Below are 26,258 nucleotides of genomic sequence, written 5' to 3'. Positions count from 1 at the left end.
CATCTTCTTGGCATCTCTCCCAGAACTCCACTGCAAAAACTGATACCATTTTCCAAAGCTCTGGTTTCTTCTTTAAATCTCCAGTACCTTCCTTTTTCTAATTATCCCCAACGAGAGTGACTCACGATTTTCAAACATTAGAATTCACACACTCTTGTATTCTACAAAAGCACGCAGAAGTAAATATTCACTACTATAACTTCACATAAAGGGAATTTGGGATTAGGAAGGGATAGCTGTATTCAACTATACAGATAAGAGAATAAAATGAGGATAGCCATGTTAAATTTAGACAAGAAAATATGACACCAAACCAAAAAGGAATCTTTAATGTGTGAATTAAAATAATTTAAACACATACCAATGTTCTGTAACATCTGTCAGTTAGAGGAGTAATGACAAGTCGAGGTGAGTTACCAAGGTATTCATAAGCATATTTTACGTTGCAATTAATGATACTAACATGAGCGTTGTCATATTCCCAATAATATCGAAGCTGAGCAAGCCACTGGAAATCTGTATCATGTGAGACACCTAAAAGGAATAAAGTAAAACAAGACAGATAATCCTGAAATGGAAATAATTTGAAAAATAAGTATTTTATCATCTTTACAACAGCAAATATTAAAATAATTCATGTTTTCTAACTTATGGAAAAGATCATATAAAATAAATTCTGTTGAGAGAGAAAAAGACATACAGTGTAAGTCCTTGTTTCTAAAAGCTACCTATATCTTATTTTTAAAATTAAAAAGAGTCACATACCCATATCAATCATGTCCATAACCACATCTCTAGCATGGACATCAATAGTAACCAAAGCCCCCAGAGTAATCCTGGTCTGCTTCGACAGTTTTCCTCTTACCAGCTCTACAATATCATTTAGTTGATCCTGAAGTTCCTTATAGTACTTCTTTAATCCCTACAAAATAAGAAAAGCAATTAAACTAATGTTATATAGTAGCTAAAACATGTATTTCATGCATTTACTCTTTAACAATTCTGACATCATAATTTAGCCCAATATAGAAATGAGTTCTCGAATAGAGTGATTTTTGTCTAAGCATAAGAAAAATTAAGAACAAGTTTTTAAATAATTGTACAATTTTAATGCTACATGTAGAAATAGGGGGGAAGATTACCTTTGCAAATAATAGATAAGCTAACTAAAAGAACATAGCATGTAGAAAAGAAAGTTATTTAAAAAGAATGTTATTTAAGGTAATGATTTACCTCTGTCCCACTACTTATAACTTCCTGTGTCTCAGTGGTCCAGAACATTTGAGAAACACAAAGTACAACTTGGCCAGGCCACTCTCGAACCCAGTCTCTTCTTGCAGATTCTGGATAAGCCTGAGTAATTAAAATGCATTTCTAAGTTTAAAAGTTTACAAAGGGGAAAAAAGCTTAATGTTTAACAATAAAGAATTGCAATATTTGGTACATTTGTAGGCTAGAATGTAGTCATGAAACATTTTAGATGACTATTTAAAAGACCTGAAAATTTTTTACAAATCATATTTTTGAAATATTTATTTATAAAAGAATGGAAAGATGAGCACAAATATGTTAATAATCAGTTATCTTTGGAAGGATTTGATTATTGATTCTTCTGGAAATTATTTTCCATAGGAATTTTAGGTTTCCTTGATGTGGGGAGTTGTCAATTTTCTACATATAATACATATTACTTCTATTATAATGAAATATGAGGGTTTATTAAAGTACAAAATAAATCAGTCTAATAGGTTATATATATTGATACCAATATTTAATTGAAAAGAAGACTATGCCATCTAGTAGAAAACTGACCTAGTAGCTAGAACCCTTGTATTATTTATCCATAGCTTATCTAAAAACTTGTATGGGGCTTCCCTGGTGGTGCAGTGGTTGAGAATCTGCCTGCCAATGCAGGGGAGACAGGTTCGAGCCCTGGTCTGGGAAGATCTCACATGCCGCAGAGCAACTAGGCCCGTGAGCCACAACTACTGAGCCCGCGCGTCTGGAGCGTGTGCTCCGCAACAAGAGAGGCCGCGATAGTGAGAGGCCCGCACGCCGCGATAGTGAGAGGTCTGCGCACCGCGATGAAGAGTGGCCCTTGCTTGCCGCAACTAGAGAAAGCTCTCGCACAGAAACGAAGACCCAACACAGCCAAAAATAAATAAATTAATTAATTAAAAAAAAAACTTGTATGACCAGCATATATAATTTAAACAATAATATATTTGTTCATTTATATACAACTGAACAATCTATGCTTTTGAGTTCAAAGTATACTTTCATTTCTTCTAACATTTTTATGTTCAAAATGCATTTAAATAGATTTATTGATGGGGTAGTCTTTTTAAAAATAACTTGTTTCAAAAGTAAATGATAATAGCAGATCCAAATTAAAAACTGAAAAAAACAACCGCAGAACAAAGTATGAAGAGTCGATACTAAAGGAAACTTTATATATATATATTTTTGTTACTGGCCATGCGGCACAGCTTGCGGGATCTTAGTTCCCCAACCAAGGGCTGAACCCAGGCCACAGCAGTGAAAGCGCCGAGTCCTAACCACTGGACTGCCAGGGAGTTCCCCTGGAAACTATATTTTTAATACAATGACACCACCTTAGATATAAGAATATTAAACATAAGGATACAAATATCTATTATTAAAATGCATTTTATTAGCAATATTTATAGATAAATGCAAATGACAAATTAACCTAAGTTTCAAAGAAGGCTGAGTTTCAAAGAATTGATGAGCCATTGCTAGGTACATAGAAGGTAAATTTCTATATGGATTAAGGAAATACTTTCATGGACAATGTTGATTCTTTCCTATGTGTTTTGGTTTGTTTGGAATCATAAATAGAAAAAAAGGAGAGAAAAAGTCAAGATTTATCTGCAGGAACATTGAAGCTGAACAGAATAGTCACTGCAAGAAGGTGGTTCTCATAGGGCTCTTGGTGAAGGAAAAGGATTCCTCACTCATATAAAGTGAGTTGCTGGATATAAGGCTGCAAAGCCTTTTTAAATGACATTTTTGCTACACAACTGTTCCTTTGTGATCCTAAAGGAAGAAATATACTGAAGTTTATCATTCAAGATTAGGTTAATTGAATTAGCAAAAGTGAGGTACATGTAGTGCCTACATGTTATATTTCTCTCAAATATTATAGATCCTCCGTTAATGTTGGTTCATCTCATTTTGAGTTTCTAAGTAATTGTTTGAGTGTAAATAGCAATAAGTAAACTAGATCATGCATTTAACACCCATGTCTGAGGTTCTTTCTTATCTCAGGGGCTTAACACAGGATACTTAGGTGCTCTCCCATTTGCTATTTATCTGGTTACTACTTAATCTTTGGGTCTCAGTTTCAATTTTACTTTCTCTAAAAGCCTATCACTAGCAACCCACCTCCCCCATTCTAAATTATATACACCTTATTATTCTTTCTCATAACACCTTTTTTCTTTTGTAGCACTTAATCACATATTATTATCAATTCTTACTACTATTATTATTTTAATAATAATGTTAGGAACAAAGAGTAAAGAAAATAATAAGAGCCTTAAAATAGTAAGACCTTAAGTGTTCATTTACTGGTACCCATTCAAAACCTCCTAAAAGAAAGCATTTACAGAATATAGGATATACATTAAGTCCTAGGAAACATACCAGCCTGGCAGCAGCAATCACATCATGAATACTCCGGAGCATCAAATCTTCTACTTGAATGAGCCACTTTTCCACAGCACCTCGCGCTGCAGATGTGGAAATAAGTGCAATCAGCTCCACTCGCTCACCTTCAGAGCTATACATGGCTTTAATGTCCAAATTGGGAAGGAACTCCAATTTAGTGATGCCCTCAAAGCATTTTTTTAAATGAGGCTGAACTCTAAGTGGATCTTTGGTCTCTGACAAAATCTCTAACATTTCATCATTAGATAAGAAGAAAAAACTAGGGAAAAACATGCAAATACAAAAGTTTTAGTTATAATTCATCACACATCAGAAAATGCTTTAATTATAGCACAATTGATTATCCATCATACCGAGGGAAGAAAAGTCGTTTTTTTTCAAGATATGCATTAAGGCCTTTCATAATTTTCTCCAAAACTTCATTGCAGTTCTGCAGTTTTTCCAGTAAACCTGTTAAAGAAGTAACAGCAAGAACCTAAAAGAGACCAATTCGTTCAGGTCAGCACTTATATATCAGATATGATGATAAGACTTAAACATTAACTTATATGTCAAAAATGTTAAGGTGTCAAAAGGTTTATGAAAATTGTCAGGAAATTTTTTTATAATGTAAAACCATTAGAATTCAATAAATCACAAATATTCTTACCAAAAGATGCTAGTTATAAATGAGAAATTATGATTGTCATGCATATTTTCATTTCTCCTATATTGTTTTGAATGATGTGGAAAGAGTCTGCTAGGTTGGTGTGTGATTTAATTTTTGCATTAACAACTGTCAACTATAAACAATCTATGGTATGAGTTGGCAAACTACATCCCATGAGCTAAATCCAGTCTGCTACCAGTTTCTTTTTTTGTTGCTGTTGTTTTTCAGCTTTTATGAGGTATAATTAACAAATAAAAATTGTATATATTTAAGGCATATAACTTGATGCTTTGATATCTGTATACACTGTGCTGCCACTATTTTTTTTAATGTTTATTTATTGTTTTCTTATCAGTCATCCATTTTATTTATTTATTATTATTTATTTTTTTTTGCTGTACACGGGCCTCTCACGGTTGTGGCCTCTCCCGTTGCGGAGCACAGGCTCCGGACGCACAGGCTCAGCGGCCATGCCTCACAGGCCCAGCTGCTCCGCGGTGTGTGGGATCCTCCCGGACTGGGGCACGAACCCGTGTCCCCTGCATCGGCAGGCGGACTCTCAACCACTGCGCCACCAGGGAAGCCCCACTCATCCATTTAATACGAATCAGTGTATACATTCAATCCCAATCTCCCAGTTCATCACACCCCCACACCCCCACCACTTTCCCCACTTGGTGTCCATACGTTTGTTCCCTACATCTGTGTCTCAATTCCTGCTCTGCAAACCGGCTCATCTCTACCATTTTCTAGGTTCCATATATATGCGTAAATATACGATATTTGTTTTTCTCTTTCTGACTTCCTTCACTCTGTATGACAGTCTCTAGATGCATCCACGTCTCTACAAGTCACCCAATTCTGTTCCTTTTTATGGCTGAGTAATATTCCACAGTATATATGTACCACATCTTCTCTATCCATTCGTCTGTCGATGGGCATTTAGGTTGCTTCCCTGTCGTGGCTATTGTGAATAGTGCTGCAATGAACATTGGGGTGCATGTGTTTTTTTGAATTATGGTTTTCTCAGGATATATGCCCAGTAGTGGGGTTGCTGGGTCATATGGTAATTCTATTTTTAGTTTTTTAAGGAACCTCCATACTGTTCTCCATAGTGGCTATATCAATTTACATTCCCACCAACAGTGCAAGAGGGTTCCCTTTTCTCCACACCCTCTCCAGCATTTGCTGTTTGTAGATTTTCTGATGATGCCCATTCTAACTGGTGTGAGGTGATACTTCATTGTAGTTTTGATTTGCATTTCTCTAATAATTAGTGATGTTGAGCAGCTTTTCATGTGCTTCTTGGCCATCTCTATGTCTTCTATGGAGAAATGTTTATTTAGGTTTTCTGCCCATTTTGGGATTGGGTTGTTTGTTTTTTTTAATATTGAGCTGCATGAGCTGTTTATATATTTTGAAGATGAATTCTTTGTCCATTGATTCATTTGCAAATATTTTCTCCCATTCTGAGGGTTGTCTTTTCATCTTGTTTATGGTTTCCTTTGCTGTGCAAAAGCTTTGAAGTTTCATTAGGTCCCATGTGTTTATTTTTGTTTTTATTTCCATTACTCTAGGAGGTGGATCAAAAAAGATCTTGCTGTGATTTATGTCAAAAAGTGTTCTTCCTATGTTTTTCTCTAAGAGTTTTATAGTGCCCAGTCTTACATTTAGGTCTCGAATCCATTTTGAGTTTATTTTTGTGTATGGTGTTAGGGAGTGTTCTAATTTCATTGTTTTACATGTAGCTGTCCAGTTTTCCCAGCACCACTTATTGAAGAGACTGTCTTTTCTCCATGGTATATCCTTGCCTCCTTTGTCATAGATTAGTTGACCACAGGTGTGTGGGTTTATCTCTGGGCTTTCTATCCTGTTCCATTTTTCTATATTTCTGTTTTTGTGCCAGTACCATATTGTCTTGATTACTGTAGCTTTGTTGTATAGTCTGAAGTCAGGGAGTCTGATTCCTCCAGCTCCGTTTTTTTCCCTCAAGACTGCTTTGGCTATTTGGGGTCTTTTGTGTCTTCATACAAATTTTAAGATTTTTTGTTCTTGTTCTGTAAAAGATGCTATTGGTAATTTGATACTGATTGCATTGAATCTGTAGACTGCTTAGGGTAGTATAGTCATTTTCACAATATTGATTCTTCCAATCCAAGAATATCTCTCCATCTGTTGGTATCATCTTTAATTTCTTTCATCAGTGTCTTATAGTTTTCTGCACACAGGTCTTTTATCTCCCTAGGTAGGTTTATTCCTAGGTATCTTATTCTTTTTGTTGCAATGGTAAGTGGGAGTGTTTCCTTAATTTCTCTTTCTGATCTTTTGTTGTTAGTGTATAGGAATGCAAGAGATTTCTGTGCATTAATTTTGTATCCTCCAAATTTACCAGGTTCATTGATTAGCTCTAGTAGTTTTCTGATGACATCTTTAGGATTCTCTATGTATAGTATCATGTCATCTGCAAACAGTGACAGTTTTACTTCTTCTTTTCCAATTTGTATTCATTTTATTTCTTTTTCTTCTTTGATTGCTGTGGCTAGGACTTCCAAAACTATGTTGAATAATAGTGGTGAGAGTGGATATCCTTGTCTTTTTCCTGATCTTAGAGGAAATACTTTCAGTTTTTCACGATTGAGAGTGATGTTTGCTGCAGGTTTGTCGTGTATGGCCTTTATTTTGTTGACGTAGGTTCCCTCTATGCCCACTTTCTGGAGACTTTTTATCATAAATGAGTGTTGAATTCTGTCAAAAGCTTTTTCTGCATCTATTGAGATGATCATATGGTTTTTATTCTTCAGTTTGTTAATATGGTGTGTCACATTGATTGATTTGCCTATATTGAAGAATCCTTGCATCTCTGGGATAAAACCCACTTGATCATGGTGTATGAGCCTTTTAATGTGTTGTTGGATTCTGTTTGCAACTATTTTGTTGAGGATTTTTGCATTTATATTCATCAGTGATATTGGTCTGTAATTTTCTTCTTTTGTAGTATCTTTGTTTGGTTTTGGTATCAGGGTGATGGTGGCCTCATAGAATGAGTTTGGGTGTTTTCCTTCCTCTGCAATTTTTTGGAAGAGTTTGAAAAGGATGGGTGTTGGCTCTTCTCTAAATGTTCGATAGAATTCACCTGTGAAGCCATCTGGTCCTGGACTTCTGTTTGTTGGAAGATTTTATTTTATTTTATTTTATTTTTTCTTGCGGTACAGGGGCCTCTCACTGTTGTGGCCTCTCCTGTTGCAGAGCACAGGCTCCAGACACGCAGGCTCAGTGGCCATGAATCACGGGCCCAGCCACTCTGCAGCATGTGGGATCTTCCCAGACAGGGGCACCAACCCGTGTACACAGCATCAGCAGGCGGACTCTCAACCACTGTGCCACCAGGGAAGCCCTTGTTGGAAGATTTTTAATCATAATTTCAATTTCTTTACTTGTGATTGTTCTGTTCATATTTTCTGTTTCTTCCTGGTTCAGTCATGGAAGGTTATACCTTTCTAAATTTCTTCCAGGTTGTCCATTTTATCGGCATAGAGTTGCTTGTAGTAGTCTCTTAGGATGCTTTGTATTTATGTGGTGTCTGTTGTAACTTCTCCTTTTTCATTTCTAATTTTATTGATTTGATTCCTCTCCCTCTTTTTCTTGATGAGTCTGGCTACTGGTTTATCAATTTTGTTTATCTTCTCAAAGAACCAGCTTTTAGTTTTATTGATCTTCGCTATTGTTTTCTTTGTTTCTATTTCATTTATTTCTGCTCTGATCTTTATGATTTCTTTCCTTCTGCTAACTTTGGTTTTTGTTTGGTCTTCTTTCTCTAGTCCCTTTAGGTGTAAGGTTAGATTGCTTATGTGAAATTTTTCTTGTTTCTTGAGGTAGGCTTGTATAGCTATAAACTTCCCTCTTAGAACTGCTTTTGCTGCATCCCATAGGTTTTCGATCGTCGTGTTTTCATTGTCATTTGTCTCTAGGTTTGTTTTTTTTTGTGGTATGTGGGTCTCTCACTGTTGCAGTCTCTCCCATTGAGGAGCTCCGGTCGCGCAGGCTCAGCGGCCATGGCTCACGGGCCCAGCCGTTCCGTGGCATGTGGGATCCTCCCGGACTGGGGCATGAACCTGTGTCCCCTGCATCAGCAGGTGGACTCTCAACCACTGCGCCAACAGGGAAGCCCACTAGGTATTTTTTGATTTCCTCTTTGATTTCTTCAGTGATCTCTTGGTTATTTAGTAACATATTGTTTAGCCTCCATGTGTCTGTGTTTTTTTCAATTTTTTCCCTGTCATTGATTTCTAATCTCATAGCATTGTGGTCAGAAAAGATGCTTGATATGATTTCAACCTTCTTAAATTTACTGAGGCTTGACTTGTGACCCAAGATGTGATCTACCCTGGAGAATGTTCCATTCGCACTTGAGAAGAAAGTGTAATCTGCTGTTTTTGGATGGAATGTCCTATAAATATCAATTCAATCTATCTGGTCTACTGTGTCATTTAAAGCTTGTGTTTCCTTTTTAATTTTCTGTTTGGATGATCTGTCCATTGGTCTAAGTGAGATATTAAAGTCCCCCACTATTATTGTGTTACTGTTGACTTCCTCTTTTAGAGCTGTAGGCAGTTGCCTTATGTATTGAGGTGCTCCTATGTTGGGTGCATATATATTTATAATTGCTATATCTTCTTGGATTGATCCCTTGATCATTATGTAGTGTCCTTCCTTGTTTCTTGTAACATTCTTTATTTTAAAGTCTATTTTATCTGATATGAGTATTGCTACTCCAGCTTTCTTTTGATTTCCATCTGCATGAATTTCTTTTTCCATCCCCTTACTTTCAGTCTGTATGTGTCCCTAGGTCTGAATTGGGTCTCTTGTAGACAGTATATATATGGGTCTTGTTTTTTATCCATTCAGCAAGCCTGTGTGTTTTGGTTGGAGCATTTAATCCATTCACATTTAAGGTAATTATCGATATGTATGTTACTGTTACCATTTTCTTAATTTTTGGGGTTTGTTTTTGTAGGTCCTTTCCTCCTCTTGTGTTTTCCACTTAGAGAAGTTCCTTTAGCATTTGTTGTAGAGCTGGTTTGGTGGTGCTGAATTCTCTTAGCTTTTGCTTGTCTGTAAAGTTATTGATTTCTCCATCGAATATGAACGAGATCCTTGCTGGGTACAGTAATCTTGGTTGTAGGTTCTTCCTTTTCATCACTTTAAGTATATCATGCCACTCCCTTCTGGCTTGTAGAGTTTCTGCTGAGAAATCAGCTGTTAACCTTATGGGCGTTCCCTTGTACGTTATTTGTCATTTTTCTCTTGCTGCTTTCAATAATTTTTCTTTGTCTTTATTTTTTGCCAATTTGATTACTATGTGTCTCAGCGTGTTTCTCCTTAGGTTTATCCTGTATGGGACTCTCTGTGCTTCCTGGTTTTGGGTGGCTATTTCCTTTCCCATGTTAGGGAAGTTTTTGACTATAATCTCTTCAAATATTTTCTGGGGTCCTTTCTCTCTTCTCCCTCTGGGACCCCTATAATGTGAATGTTGTTGCATTTAATGTTGTCCCAGAGGTCTCTTAGGCTGTCTTCATTGCTTTTCATTCTTTTTTCTTTATTCTGTTCTGCAGCAGTGAATTCCACCATTCTGTCTTCCAGGTCACTTATCTGTTCTTCTGCCTCAGTTATTCTGTTATTGATTCCTTCTAGTGTATTTTTCATTTCAGTTATTGTATTGTTCATCTCTGTTTCTTTGTTCTTTAGTTCTTCTAGATCTTTGTTAAACATTTCTTGCATCTTCTCAATCTTTGCCTCCATTCTTTTTCCGAGGTCCTGGATCATCTTCACTATCATTATTCTGAATTCTTTTTCTGGAAGATTGCCTATCTCCACTTCATTTAGTTGTTTTTCTGGGGTTTTATCTTGTTCCTTCATCTGTTACATAGCCCTTCTGCCTTTTCATCTTGTCTCTCTTCTGTGAATGTGGCTTTTGTTCCATAGGCTGCAGGATTGTAGCTCTTCTTGCTTCTGTGTGCTGCCAGTTTTTACATGGCCATCAAGCTAAGCATTATTTTTACACTTTTAAAAGGTTCAAAAATTAAAAGAAGAATAACATTTCATGGTACCTGAAAATGTCAGTTGTCCATAACAGTTTTGATGTAGCACAGACACATCCATTCAGTTACATATTGTCTTTGGCTGCTTTCTTACTACAACAACAGCAGAATTGAATAGTTACAAAAAGCACTGTATGCCTCACAAAGCCTAAAATATTTACCATGTGGCCCTTTGCAGGGAAAAACTGCTGACTTCTGTTCCATAAGAAATAATGTCTTACAAAGGTTCTAAAGTCAACATGTAAGGGAAATCCTTGAAACTCATAAATTTCAGTACTATTGACCCTCAACAGTTCAGCACAGCTAGATTTTCTCTTTTTTTTCTTCTTTTATTTTTGGCTGCATTGGGTCTTCATTGCTGTGCATGGGTGGTGAGCGGGAGATCCTCTTGTTGTGGAATTCAGTCTCTAGGCGCATGGGCTTCAGTAGTTGTGGCTCGCAGTTTCTAGAGTGCAGGCTCAGTAGTTGTGGTGCACGGGCTTAACTACTTCACAGCATATGGGATCTTCCTGGACCAGGGATCCAACCCGTGTCCCCTGCATAGGCAGGCAGATTCTTAACCACTGTGCTTCCAGGGAAGTCCCCAGCACAGCTACTTTTTCATCCAGCATTGAAACAAATCGTTATTTCTTAAGTTGAATACCAGATTAAAAAGTGGATATATATATCTATGAACTCTGTATACTATGCATATGAAAAATGCATGGTCTGTCTCTCAACATTAAAATCACACTCAACAAGGTGCTATACTCACTAGGAGAGACACATAGGAAGTGAAACCAACTGAGAGAATTGCTGACTCTTTTTTCCCATCAACCCCAAGCATATAGAGTCATTGAGTAGAAACTCAGGTGAATCACATGCAACTCATTCATTTGTATTCATTCTCTCTCTCTGTCTCTCTCTCCCACCCTCTTGCTTTCTTCATTTTATTTTATTTTACTATTTATTTTTATAAGAGGGATCACTGAGTATACATAGTAGAAGCCAAGTGAGTTAAATGAATGTTTGAAGCAGCTCCACTACACATATTGAAGAGTTATGAGTAATGTATCTTATGAATTGAAAAGTAAAATTATCTATGCTTTCTTATATTTTTCTGAGCTTTCCCGTTTGTATACAATGAGCAGGTTTTATTTTTGTACTTGGAAAAAAAGCCAAATGCTTTCTGTAATAGCCAAAAATAAAGATTCCCCTTTATCTGAAACAGAGAAAACAAACACTTCACCTTTGGATCTTTTGTACAAAACTTCATGATATCTCTCCAATGTCTGTCTACTGTCTGAAACTGACGCCCTTCTTCTGGCATCTGTTGCATGATATCCTCAGAACAAAAAATGGGCTCCAAGTACAGCCAATGAGCTTGTACTTTTAACCATTCATCAATTGTTTCTTGTATTCGAATCAAACGGTCCTCCCAGGCCTTAATGAAAAGCATAGTATTCTAAGTTCCAGTTATTAAAGAAAACCCATAACTTATAGCAAGGAATATGTATTTTAAATTTATTGTTATTTTTGAATCAATGCAAAACAGCTCAAAGTCACTTATACTGTCTCACATGGGCTTTGAAAAACTCTAGGAGGTCTGAAATTTTCCTAAATCATTGGAACTCACAATTGCAAATGACTATAGTTATTTAGACCAATTTCCTAATCTCTAGGTGAACTGTCCCATGTCCAAAAAGCATACAGGAATACATCCTGCTCTACACCAGTAGCTATCAACCTAGGGGCTATTTTGCTCCCACCCCAAAGGACATTTGACAATGTCTGGAGGCATTTTCATTTGTCACAACTGGTGGGGTGAGATTTCTACTAATATCTAGTGGGTAGAGGCCATGGACACTGCTAAACTTCCTACAATATACAGGACAGCCCCCACAACAAAGAATTATCTAGCCTCAAATGTCATTAGAACCAGGTTGAGAAACCGTGCTGTACATCAATGTATTTGGGGGGAAAATCTTCCTTATTGTCACATCTCCTAGAATCCATAAGGTATTTCATTAGCCAAAGATCATTCATATAATCTCTTTGTTTCTTAAATATATGGCCTAAGGTCCTATATATCAAGAGATTGGCCTCATATTTTTGTTTTAAAAGCTCTAAGAGAGGTTTCAAACTTGTCTTGTAAATTCTCCTTTGTTAAACAAGAAATATCTGCAAAAGCATAACTTCTTACCAGGAAAGGGTAGGTCAGCCTGATTCAAGGGAAAATGTGCAGCTTCATGTCTTTTTGGAAGAACACAACTCTTTGTCTTCTCCAAATATTGAAAGCCAAGGTGTTCTATAAATACACTATTTATACTTAAATTAAAACCAAACTGCCTTTTTTGAATTCCAGGTTTGTCGTTTATTAGCTGCGTGAACTTGGGTAACTTACCTATCCCTCTATGCCTTGGTTCCCTTAACTATGACTACTGATAATAACAGTGCCTACCCTGAGGGTCGGCTATGGGGATTAAATGGGTTAATAAATGTAAAACCCCTAGAGTAGTATCTGGCACACATTTAGAAGTCAATAAATATCAGGGGAAAAATCCATTTGCTGTTGATCTTTTCACCATTTTATATAGTCTCCAGTTTGAATTTTGATACTACCTATAAAACTATTAGTTATTATAATTTACTTGCTTTGTGTACTTACCCACATCAACTATAAGGACATTAAATAATTTTACAGTCTCAAATATCATTTGTTTTTGTCAAGTGGACAATATTTCATTAAGTATTCTAAAAGACCCTCAAGTTATTTGTTCCCAAATATAAAGTATAGTATATAGAACTTTACTACAATTTATGAGAATATAGCATGAACTGTTGGTAGGAATGTAAATTGATACAGCCACTGTGGAGAACAGTATGGAGGTTCCTTAAAAAACTAAAAGTAGAACTACCATACGACCCAGCAATCCCACTACTGGGCATATACCCTGAGAAAACCACAATTCAAAAAGAGTCATGTACCACAATGTTCACTGCAGCTCTATTTACAATAGCCAGGACATGGAAGCAACCTCAGTGTCCACTGAAAGATGAATGCGTAAAGAAGATATGGCATATATATACAATGGAATATTACTCAGCCATAAAAAGAAACGAAATTTAGTTATTTGTAGTGAGGTGGATGGACCTAGAGACTGTCATACAGAGTGAAGTAAGTCAGAAAGAGAAAAACAAATACCGTATGCTAACACATATATATGGAATCTAAAAAAAAAAGAAAAGAAAAAATGATTCTGAAGAACCCAGGGGCAGGACAGGTATAAAGACACAGACGTAGAGAATGGACTTGAGAACATGGGGAGGGGGAAGGGTAAGATGGTATGAAGTGAGAGAGTGGCATGGACATATATATATATACACTACCAAATGTAAAACAGGTAGCTAGTGGGAAACAGCCACATAGCACAGGGAGTTTTGTGCTTTGTGTCCATCTAGAGGGATGGAATAGGGAGAGTGGGAGGGAGACGCAAGAGGGAGGAGATATGGGGATATATGTATATGTATAGCTGATTCACTTTGTTATAAAGCAGAAACTAACACACCATTGTAAAGCAATTATACTCCAATAAAGATGTTACAAAAAAAGAAAGAAGATTAGCATCAACTTGAAACAATCTTTAAATGAGAATTTATTCATTGCCCTTTGAAGAAAATATTTCTTTTAATTCAGAGTGTAAAATTCATGTTTTGTCTTATCTGCTATTGAATTCTATAAAAAAAGTAAGAAATGTCCAAAGTATTTTGTTTTATAACATAACACTCCTGCATAAACTCAAAATTATTATATTGGTTCTTTCACTTTAATACCATTTCTTTATAGCACCACCAGTGTTGAAAATTTATTTCTTCTTTTCTCCTCCATGTTCAAGACCATTTTCCTGCCTCACAACCACTAAATAATGACAGCAGCTATTCTTTAACTGCTCAGCCAACCATTTTGCACAATTATATTTATTAAAATAACCAGATTGATTTTCTGCCTATAAGAAAAGACATTTTGAAAACTTTATGTTTCTCGGTCAAAGATTATGTCAATAAAATACTCAGTAAAGTGGAATAAAAAAAGAATATAGTATGAAACAGGGTCTAGGCTGTCTACAGTTAGATTAAATAATACCTTTTTCCTTCCAAATCTATCACTGTCACTGGAGAAGATTTTTCTTAATAAAAATATCATTTGTTCTTTTAAAAATCATTAGAGTTAATGGCTCATCTGTTCTATATATTTTCACATTAATTTTAAGTTACCTGTTTCTATATTTCACCAAAGCTATCCAACAAACTGACTTATTTTCACAAGAGCATATATGTAATAAGATTGCAGTTTTTATAAATGACCAGGAGTTGACTATCATATTTAACATACCTTGATCTCCTTTTCAAATGGTTTGATGAAAGGTGAGCCTCTCATTGTCTGCGTTTTTATAATTTGATCATCAAGGAGAGCCTGAATTTCGTCTACTGAAGAAAGAATACAGACTCCAGTATCACGATATAGACTTATATGAAAAGCAATATCATCCCAAGTTCCCATCATTGTATTCATGGATTTCTCTAATGAAAATTCCTAAATGAGAAAAAGAAGAAAGAATTTAGTGCATTACACAGCAATTTTTGTAAGGTAATCTGCAATTGTCTGTAAGTTAGAAAAGTTTTTAAACAATTAAAAAATTCCTATGGAAAATGACAATGTAGTTTTTAAAAATTCACTTGCTCTGAAAATTACTGCTATCAGTATTAAAATAGACAGCAGAATGAAAGACCTGATGGATTTTCCCTGAAGTGGCTTTTCTGCAGTCTATAGTCTGAAGACGTTTTCAGTGTATTTTGAGAACACTAGACGGCCTTACTTACTCTGCTAGAATACACACACATCACATGCCACACACACATGCATCTATTTCCATTCTTAATGGAGCAATTATATATCAAGACTAGCATATCATCCATGCATATCAGAATGTGGCAGAATTAACAAGAGGTCAAAGGAACCATTTCTACTCTGGATTCGGGACAAGGAAATCATAGAGAAGCAGACACTTTGTGGGGAAAAATAAGAGTGGTCTTCTACCACTTTACCCCATCTCCTCCCACTGCTAGCCAGTACTATACATTCAACCACAACAAAAACTATGATTATTTGATTAACAAACTCATCAAATAAAGTATTTCAGTTGATCTTCATATTTACCTTGCTTGCACCCGCACTTATAACTTCAAATTTTTCCAAGTATGGTGTAAGGTTTAATTTTAAAACTTTCCTCATTGTAGTTCCAGAGTCTGGAGTTAAGTCATAGCCTACAATTTCTGATAACTGCTTCCAGTGACGTGTTCTCATTCCTGGATTGCATAGGATGGAGACAGTAGGGATGTATTCCTAATGGTGAAAATAGAAACAATAATGAGTCACTCATTTGAATTCCATACACATACACTTGAAATTAGGTAATATACTTAATGAGTCCAATCAAAATCCCAATTAGATTTGGAAGGGGAGAAAAAGTAATAAAATTATTCTAAAGTTCATCTGCACAAACAAACATGTAGAAATAGCCAGGAAAACTATAAGAGTAAGAAAAAGGGGGGATATAAATGTTCTATAAGATATTAAAGTATATGATAAAACTACAGTAATTAAAACTGTCATATTATTATTATGGAAATACAAAGTTAAGTTTATTCTATATATTATATGGAGAAAAATATAGTACAACACAACATAATATAATATATAGTTATAAACTCACACACAAAACATAAATGGCAAAAAGCCTGAAACAAAATGCCAAAGTGTAACTGTTTGGAAATAAAAATTAAATATCCAGCAAAAACACTTAGTTCATCACTTTTTTTTTTTTTTTTTTTTGCGGTAAGTGGGCCTCTCACTGTTGTGACCTCTCCCATTGCGGAGCACAGGCTCCGGACATGAAGGCTCAGCGGCCATGACTCACGGACCCAGTCGCTTCACGGCATGCGGGATCCTCCTGGACCGTGGCATGAACCCATGTCCCCTGCATCGGCAGGCGGACTCTCAACCACTGCACCACCAAGGAAGCCCAGTTCATCACTTTTGATACTGACATTATAACACTTCCTTTAAAATTAGGAACAAGATAAGCATACCCATTATTAATACTTCTAATCAACACTGTATTGAGTGTCTCAGCCACTGAGATAATATAAATAAATAAAAGATATGGGGGAGGAGGGGGATCAAGATGCCAGAATCGCAAGACCCTGAATTCACCTCCTCCTATGAGCACAGCACAAAATTATAACTACTTTATAGAGCAACTATCTATGAGAATGACCTGAAGAGTAGCAGAAAAGATCTTCCACAATGACAGATATAAAGGAGTGACAATAAGATGGGTAGGGGAGTGGAGATGCAATCTTGTCAGGAGCCAAACTCTAAGGTTGGTGACACACAAATGAAAAGGACATCACCACTGCAGAGGTCCTCTCCGAGGAGCAAGGGGTCTGAGACCCACGTTAGCCTCCCCATCCTGGAGGTCTTGCACTGGGAAGACAAGCCCCCAGAATGTCTGGCTTTGAAAACCAGTGGGGATTCCATTCAGGAGAGATGGAGGGCTAAAGGAAAAAGATTCCACTCTTAAAGGGCACAGGCAAAATCTTACATGGTCCAAGACCCAGCAAAAAGACAGTAGCTTGAAAGTCACCTGTGTCAGACCCACTTGCTGATCTTGGAGAGCCTACCAGAGAGGCAGGAGGCCTCTGGGACTCCCCCTGGGGATGGAGATGCTGGTGGCAGCCATTTTTGGGATCTTGTTCTATTGGACTGACTCCAGCACTGGCAAGCACCATTTAGAAATCCTCCCTCTAGCCTATTAGTGCTGGGGGCTTGCCCTGTGCACCAGAGGGCCCACAGCAATTCTGCACCACCAGGCCACATAGTCAAATGCACAGGGATCCTACCCCACCTACCTGTGGTCCCGAAGAGGGTGCATTGCCCAGCTACACAGTCAGCCTCACCAGGAGACTGCCCTGCCCACCAGGGCACCCACAACAACTGCATGAGTCAGAGCACCACAGCCAGACAGGCCAAGGGCCAGCCCCACCAACCAATATGCCATCAACAGTTAGCTCTTCCACAACAGAAGGGAGCATGCAACATGAATAGAGGACACCCCTGGAGCATAAGGTCTAGTAGCCAGGAGGGAGTGTGCTGCTGAGCTCATAGGATGTCTCCTATATAATGTCACTTCTCCAAGATCAAGAGACATAACAGTCCTATCCAATATATAGAAATAAACATAGGGAATTAGGTAAAATGAGGAGGCAAGAGGAATATGTTCCAAACAAAGGAACAAGACAAAATCTCAGAAAAAGAACTAAATTAAATGCAAATAAGCAATCTACTCAATAATGAGTTCAAGGTAATAATCATAAAGATGCTCACTGAACTCAGAAGAATGGATGAACACAGAATTTTAACTAAGAGTTAGAAAACATAAAGAAGAACAAATCAGAGCTAAATAATACATTAACTGAAATGAAAAATACACTAGAAGGAGTCTACAGCAGATAGAATAATATAGAAGAAGAGATCAGTGATCTGGAGGACAGAGTGTTAGACATAATCCAAGCTGAACAGAAAAAAAGAAAAATGAATTTTAAAAAATGAGTATAGTTTAAGAGACTTCTGAGACAATATCAAGTGTACTCACTTTCATGTTATAGGGGTCCCAGAAGGGGAAAATTGAGAGAAAGGAGCAGAGAACTTATCTGAGGAAACATTAACTGAAAACTTCCCTAACCTAGAGAAGGAAACAAACATCCTGCTCTAGGAAGCACAGAGAATCCCAAACAAGATGAACCTAAACAGGTACCCACTGAGACACATTATAATTAAAATGACAAAAATTAAAGATAAAGAGAGAACCTGAAAAGCAGCAAGAGAAAAGCAATTAGTTATGTACTGTATAAGGGAACTCCCATAAGACTATGAGCAGACTTTTCAGCAGGAACTTTGCAGGCCAGAAGGAAGTGGAACAATATATTCAAAATGATGAAAGGAAAAAAACTACAACCAAGAATAATTTACCTGGCAAGGTTATCTTTCAGATTTATCTTTATCTCTGAAGGAGAGATAAAGAGTTTTACAGACAAGCAAAAAGAGTTTATCACCACCAAACAGACGTTACAAGAAGTGTTAAAGGGACTTCTTAAAGGAAAAGGAAAAGGCCAAAACTAGAAATTAAAAAATATGAAAGGAAAAATCTCACTGGTAAAGGCAAACATAGAGTAAAAATACTGGATCAACCACTTATAAATCTAGTAGGAATGTTAAAAGACAAAAGTAGTAAAAATCATCTATATCTACAAAGTAGTTATGGCAAAAATTAAAAGATGTAAAATATGATATCAAAAGCATAAAACACTTGGAGGGTTAGTAAAAATGTAAGGTGTTCAAACTTAAGAAATCAACTTAAAATAGACACCTATTTGTTGTTATATAGGAACTTCCTGGTAACCACAAACCAGAAACGTATAACAGATACACACAAAAAGAGAGAATCATTGGGTCACTGAAAAACTCAAGTAGAAAATTTAAAAATACCTTGAGACAAATGAAAACATAACATTCCAAAATCTATGGGACACAGTAAAAGCAGTTCTAAGAGGAGAGGTTATAGCAAACAAGCCCATCTCAGGAAACAAGAAAATTCTCAAACAGTCTAAACTTACCCTGAAGGAACTAGGAGAAGAAAAACAAACAAAACCCAAAGATAGTAGCAGGAAGGAAATAATAAAGACCAGAGTGGAAATAAATAAAATAGAAACTAAAAAGAAAAAAGAAAAGATCAGTGAAACTAAGAGCTGGTACTTTTAAAAGATAAACAAAATTGATAAACCTTTAACCAGACTCATTAAGAAAAAAAAAAAGAGGGCCAAATAAATAAAATCAGAAATGAATGAGAAGTTACAACTGACACCATTGAAATACAAAGGATCCATAAGAGACTACACAAACAATTACACACCACTAAAATAGACAACCTAGAAAAAAATTAATAAATTCCTAGAAATGTAAAATCTTCCAAGACCAAATCAGGAAAAAACAGAAAATACGAATAAACTGATTACCAGGAATGAAATTGAATTAATAATAAAAAATGCCTGGGCTTCCCTGGTGGCGCAGTGGTTGAGGGTCCGCCTGCCAATGCAGGGGACACGGGTTCAAGCCCTGGTCTGGGAAGATCCCGCGTGCCGCGGGGCAGCTAGGCCCGTGAGCCACAACTACTGAGCCTGCACGTCTGGAGCCTGTGCTCCGCAACAAGAGGGGCCGCGATAGTGAGAGGCCCATGCACCGCGATGCAGAGTGGCGCCCACTTGCCACAACTAGAGGAAGCCCTCGCACGGAAACAAAGACCAAACGCAGCCAAAAAAAAAAAAAAAAAAAAAAATGCCTAAAAAAGAAAAGTCCAGGCCAGATGGCTTCACAGGTGAATTCTATCAAACAATTAAAGAAGGATTGCCTTTCCTGAAACTATTCCAAAAAATTTGCTGAGAAAGGAATGCTTCCAAACTCATACTACAAGATCAGCACCACCTGGATACCAAAATCAAAGACAACACAAAAAAAGAAAATTATAGGCAAACATCACTGATGAACATAGATGCAAAAATCCTCAACAAAATATTAGCAAACTGAATTCAACAATTAATTAAAAGAATCATACATCATGATCAAGTGGGATTTATCCCAAGGATACATAGATGGTTCAATATCTGCAAATCAATCAATGTGATACACCATATGAAAAAATACAAATCATATGATTATCTCAATAGATGCAGAAAAAGCTTTTGACAAAATTCGACATCTTTTTATAATAAAAACTCTCAACAAAGTGGGTATAGAGGGATAATAACTCAACATATTAAAGGTCATATGACAGGCCCACAGATAACATCATACTCAACGGTGAAGAGCTGAAAATATTTCCTCTAAGTTCAGGAACAAGACAAGGCTGCTCATTCTCACTGCTTTTATTCAACATAGTATAGGAAGTCCTAGCCTCAGCAATCAGACAAGAAAAAGAAATAAAAGGAATCCAAATTGGAACAGAAGGAATAAAACTGTCACTATTTGCAGATGACATGATAATGACATAGAAAATCCTAAACATGCCACCAATAAACTAATAGAACTTATCAATGAATTCAATAAAGTTACAGGATACCAAATTAACATACAGAAATAGGTTGCATTTCCATACACTAACAATGAACTATCAGGAAAGGAATTTAAGAAAATTAATTTAAAATTAAAATTAATTTAAGAAAATAACCCCACTTATGATCATACAAAAAAGAATAAAACCCCTGAGAATAAATCTACACAAACAGGTGGAAAGATACACCATGCTCATAGATTGGAAGAATTAGTATTTTTTAAATAACTATGTCCCCCAAGGCAATCTAGATTTAATGCAATCCCTATCAAAATACCAACAGGGATTTTCACAGAATTAGAACAAATAATTCTAAAATTTGTATGAAAATACAAAAGATTCTGAAGAGCCAAAACACTCTTGAGAAGGAAGAACAAAGCTGAAGGTATCAGGGTTTCCCTGGTGGCACAGTGGTTAAGAGTCTGCCTGCCAATGCAGGGGACATGAGTTCAAGCCCTGGTCTAGGAAAATCCCAAATGCCATGGAGCAACTAAGCCCATGTGCCACAACTCCTGAAGCCTGCATGCCTAGAGCCTGTGCTCCCCAACAAGAGAAGCCACGGCAATGAGAAGCCCACACACTGCAATGAAGAGTAACCCCTGCTTGCCGCAACTACAGAAAGCCCGCGTGCAGCAATGAAGACCAAAATAAAACACAGCCAAAAATACAGAAAAAAAAAAAAAAGCTGAAGGTATCATGTTCCCTGATTTCAAACTATACTACAATGATACAGTAATCAAAACAATATTATACTGGCACAAAAACAGACACATAGATCAACGGATCAGAATAGAGAGCCCAGAAAAATAAATCCGCACACTTCTGATCAATTAATCTATATTTAATAAGCGACTTGTATCTAGAATATATAAAGATTTTGTACAACTGAATAAAAAGAGATAAGTAACCCAATTTAAAAATGGGCAAAGGATCTGAACACACACTTCTCCATAGAAAACATAGAAATGGCCAATATGCATATGAAAAGATGCTCAGCATTATTAGTTATCAGGTAAATGCAAATCAAAACCACAATGAGACACCTCTTCACACACATTGGGATGGCCATAATCAAAAAGATGGACAGGGCTTCCCTGGTGGCACAGTGGTTGAGAGTCTGCCTGCCGATGCAGTGGACAAGGATTCGTGCCCCGGTCCGGAGGGATCCCACATGCCACAGAGCAGCTGGGCCCATGAGCCATGGCCGCTGAGCCTGCACGTCCGGAGCCTGTACTCTGCAACGGGAGAGGCCACAACGGTGAGAGGCCCGCATACCACAAAAAAAAAAAAAAAAAAAAAAGATGGACAATAACAAGTTGGCAAGGATGTGGACAAACTGGAACTCCCATGCATTGCAAGTGGGAAGAGTGCAGCCACTTCGGAAGACAGTCTGCAGTTCCTCAAAAAGTTAAACATAGAATTACCATGAGACCCTGCAATGCCACTTCTACATATACACCCAAGTCAAGTGAAACATATAAGCACACGAACATTTGTATATAAATACTCATAGCAACATTACTTATAATGGCTAAAAAGTAGAAACAACACAAATGTCCATTAAGTGATGAATGGATAAACAAAATATGGGTATATCCATATAATGGAATATTATTTATCAATAAAAAAGAATGGGGACTTCCCTCGCAGTCCAGTGGTTAAGACTCCACACTCCCAATGCAGGAGGCCCAGGCTCAATCCCTGATCAGGGAACTAGATCCCACAGGCCGCAACTAAGACCTGGCGCAGCCAAATAAATAAATATTTAAAAAAAGAAAAAGAAAAAAGAATGGAGTATGAGGCATATTACCACATGGATTAACCTTGAAAACATGCTAGGGAGAAAGAAGTCAGTCACCAAGGCCATATAACAACATGATTCCATTTATATGAAATGTCTGGAATCGATAAATCCATAGAGACAGAAAGTAGATTCATAGGACACCAGGGCCTGGGAGGAGGAGGAAATGGACAGTGACTACTAATGGTCAGGGGCTTACTTTTTGGAGCAAGGAAGTTGTTCTAAAATTAGATAGTGGTGATGATCACACAACTCTGTGAATATTCTAAGAAACCACTGAAGTGCATAATTTAAAAGGTGAACTTTTATATGTGAATTATATCTCAATAAATCTATCATTAAAAAGTCAAGCCAATAACAAAGAAAAAACAGTAAACTAATGATAAAATAATAAATACATAACAATTTTTATTCAGATATGAAAGCAATCAACCGGATAGCCTTGTCCACCAGAGGGTAGACAGCAGAAGCAAGAACTACAATCCTGTAGCCTGTGGAATGAAAACCACATTCACAAAAAGACAAAATGAAAAGGCAGAGAACCATGTACCAGATGAAGGAACAAGATAAAACCCCGAAAAACAACTAAATGAAGTGGAGATAAGCCACCTTCCAGAAAAAGAATTAAGAATAATGATAGTGAAGATGATCAAGGACCTCGGAAAACAAATGGAGGCAAAGATCGAGAAGATGAAAGAAATGTTTAACAAAGATCTAGAAGAATTAAAGAACAAACACCTACACGAATTAAAGAACAAACAGAGATGAACAATACAATAACCGAAATAAAAAATGCACTAGAAAAGGGCTTCCCTGGTTGGCACAGTGGTTAAGAATCCGCCTGCCAATGCAGGGGACACAGGCTCGAGCCCTTGTCTGGGAAGATCCCACATGCCATGGAGCAACTAAGCCCATGCACCACAACTACTGAGCCTGCACTCTGGAGCACATGAGCCACAACTACTAAGCCCACATGCCACAACTACTAAAGCCCTCACGCATAGAGCCCGTGCTCCTCAACAAAAGAAGCCACCACAATGAGAAGCCCGCGCACTACAATGAAGAGTAGCCCCCACTCGCCACAACTGGAGAAAGCCCGTGTGCAGCAATGAAGACCCAACTCAGACAAAAATAAATAAATAAAATAAATATATTTAAAAAAAATCACTAGAAGGAATAAATAGCATAATAACTGATGCAGAAGAACGGATAAATGACCTGGAAGACGGAATGGTAAATTCACTGCCGTGGAACAGGATAAAGAAGAAAAAATGAAAAGAAATGAAGACAGCCTAAGAGACCTCTAGGACAACATTAAATGCACCAACATTTGCATTATAGGGGTCCCAGAAGGAGAAGAGAGAGAGAAAGGACCAGAGAAAATATTTGAAGAGATTATAGTCGAAAACTTCCCTAACATGGTAAAGGAAATAAACACCCAATTCCAGGACGTACAGAGTCCCAGGCAGGATAAACCCAGGAGAAACATGCTGAGACACATAGTAATCAAACTGACAAAAATGAAAGACAAAGAAAAATTATTAAAAACAAAAAGGGAAAAACAACAAATAACATACAAGGGAACTCCCATAAGGTTAAAACCTGATATCTCAGCAGAAACCCTACAAGCCAGAAGGGAGTGGCACGATATATTTAAAGTGATGAAAGGGAAGAACCTACAACCAAGATTACTATACCCAGCAAGGATCTCATTCAGATTCAACAGAGAAATCAAAAGCTTTACAAACAAGCAAAAGCTAAGGGAATTCAGCACCACCAAACCACCTCTATAACAAATGTTTAAGGAACTTCTCTAAGTGGGAAACACAAGAGAAGCAAAGGACCTACAATAACAAACCCAAAACAACTAAGAAAATGGTAATAGGAACATACATATCGATAATTACCTTAAATGTGAATGGATTAAATGCTCCAACCAAAACACACAGGCTCGCTGAATGGATACAAAAAAAAAGACCTGTATATATATGCTGTCTACAAGAGACCCCCTTCAGACCTAGGGACACGTACAGACTGAAAGTGAGGGGATGGAAAAAGAAACTCCATGCAAATGGAAATCAAAAGAAATCTGGAGTAGCAATACTCATATCAGATAAAATAGACTTTAAAATAAAGAATGTTACAAGAGACAAGGAAGGACACTACATAATGATCAAGGGAACAATCAAAGAAGAAGACATAGCAATTACAAATATATATGCACCCAACACAGGAGCACCTCAATACAAAAGGCAAATGCTAACACCTATAAAGAGGAAATTGACAGTAACATGATAATAGTGGGGGATTTGAACACCTCACTTACACCAATGGACAGATCACCCAGACAGACAATTAATAAGGAAACAAAGCTTTAAATGACACAATAGGCCAGATAGATTGAATTGATATTTATAGGACATTCCATCCAAAAACAGCAGGTTACACTTTCTTCTCAAGTGCACATGGATCATTCCCCAGGATAGATCACATCTTAGGTCACAAATCAAGCCTTGGTAAATCTAAGAAAACTGAAATCATATCAAGCATCTTTTCTGACCACAACACTATGAGATCAGAAATCAATTGCAGGGGAAAAAATGTAAAAAACACAAACATGTGGAGGTTAAACAATACGTTACTAAATAACCAAGAGATCACTGAAGAAATCAAAGAGGAAATCAAAAAATACCTAGAGACAAATGACAATGAAAACATGATGATCTAAAACCTATGGGATGCAGCAAAAGCAGTTCTAAGAGGGAAGTTTATAGCTATACAAGCCTACCTCAAGAAACAAGAAAAATCTCAAATAAGCAATCTAACCTTACACCTAAAGGAACTAGAGAAAGAAGAACAAACCAACCCAAAGTAAGTTGAATGAAAGAAATCATAAAGATAAGAGAAGAAATAAATGAAATATAAACAAAGAAAACAATAGCAAAGATCAATAAAACAGAAAACTGGGTATTTGAGAAGATAAACAAAATTGATAAACCTTTAGCCAGACTCATCAAGAAAAAGAGGGAGAGGACTCAAATCAATAAAATTAGAAATAAAAAAGGGAAAAAAAAAAAAAAAAAAAAAAAAAAAAAAAAAAAAAAAGAAATAAAAAAGGAGAAGTTACAACAGACACCGCAGAAATAGAAAGCATACTAAGAGTCTACTACAAGCAACTCTATGCCAATAAAATGGACAACCTGGAAAAAATGGACAAATTCTTAGACAGATATAACCCTCCAAGACTGAACCAGGAAGAAATAGAAAATATGAACAGACCAATCACAAGTAATGAAATTGAAACTGTCATTAAAAACCTTCCAACAAACAGAAGTCCAGGACCAGATGGCTTCACAGGTGAATTCTATCAAACATTTAGAAGAGAGCTAACACCCATCCTTCTCAAATTCTTCCAAAACATTGCAGAGGAAGGAACACTCCCAAACTCACTCTACAAGGCCACCATCATCCTGATACGAAAACCAAAGATACTACAAAAAAAGAAAATTACAGACCAATATCACTGATGAATATAGATGCAAAAATCCTCAACAAAATACTAGCAAACAGAATCCAACAACACATTAAAAGGATCATACACCATGATCAAGTGGAGTTTATCCCAGGTATGCAAGGATTCTTCAATATATGCAAATCAATCAATGTGATAAACCATATTAACAAATTGAAGGAGAAAAACAATATGATCATTTCAATAGATGCAGAAAAAGCTTTTGGCAAAATTCAACACTGAATTATAATAAAAAAACCCCAGAAAATAGGCATAGAGGGACCTTACCTCAACATAATAA

General features: G+C 36.8%; 1 protein-coding gene across 1 annotated transcript in view; it reads right to left on the bottom strand.

The window, feature by feature from the left end:
• The window catches only part of DNAH12 (dynein axonemal heavy chain 12), a 235,342-nt gene that overhangs the window by 119,965 nt on the left and 89,119 nt on the right, over positions 1–26,258 (bottom strand). The window contains exons 19-26 of the mRNA XM_032647909.1: positions 15,638–15,823; positions 14,813–15,013; positions 11,669–11,863; positions 4,047–4,168; positions 3,670–3,952; positions 1,234–1,353; positions 766–922; positions 362–534 (exon numbers count right to left, since the gene is read on the bottom strand). Of these exons, the coding sequence (XP_032503800.1) occupies positions 362–534; positions 766–922; positions 1,234–1,353; positions 3,670–3,952; positions 4,047–4,168; positions 11,669–11,863; positions 14,813–15,013; positions 15,638–15,823 (1,437 nt within the window). The remainder of the gene's footprint in view (positions 1–361; positions 535–765; positions 923–1,233; positions 1,354–3,669; positions 3,953–4,046; positions 4,169–11,668; positions 11,864–14,812; positions 15,014–15,637; positions 15,824–26,258) is intronic.

This window comes from Phocoena sinus, chromosome 11 (genome assembly GCF_008692025.1).
Source record: "Phocoena sinus isolate mPhoSin1 chromosome 11, mPhoSin1.pri, whole genome shotgun sequence".
Taxonomy (NCBI): Eukaryota; Metazoa; Chordata; class Mammalia; order Artiodactyla; family Phocoenidae; genus Phocoena; species Phocoena sinus.
This window is presented reverse-complemented; position numbering and strand designations above follow the sequence as displayed.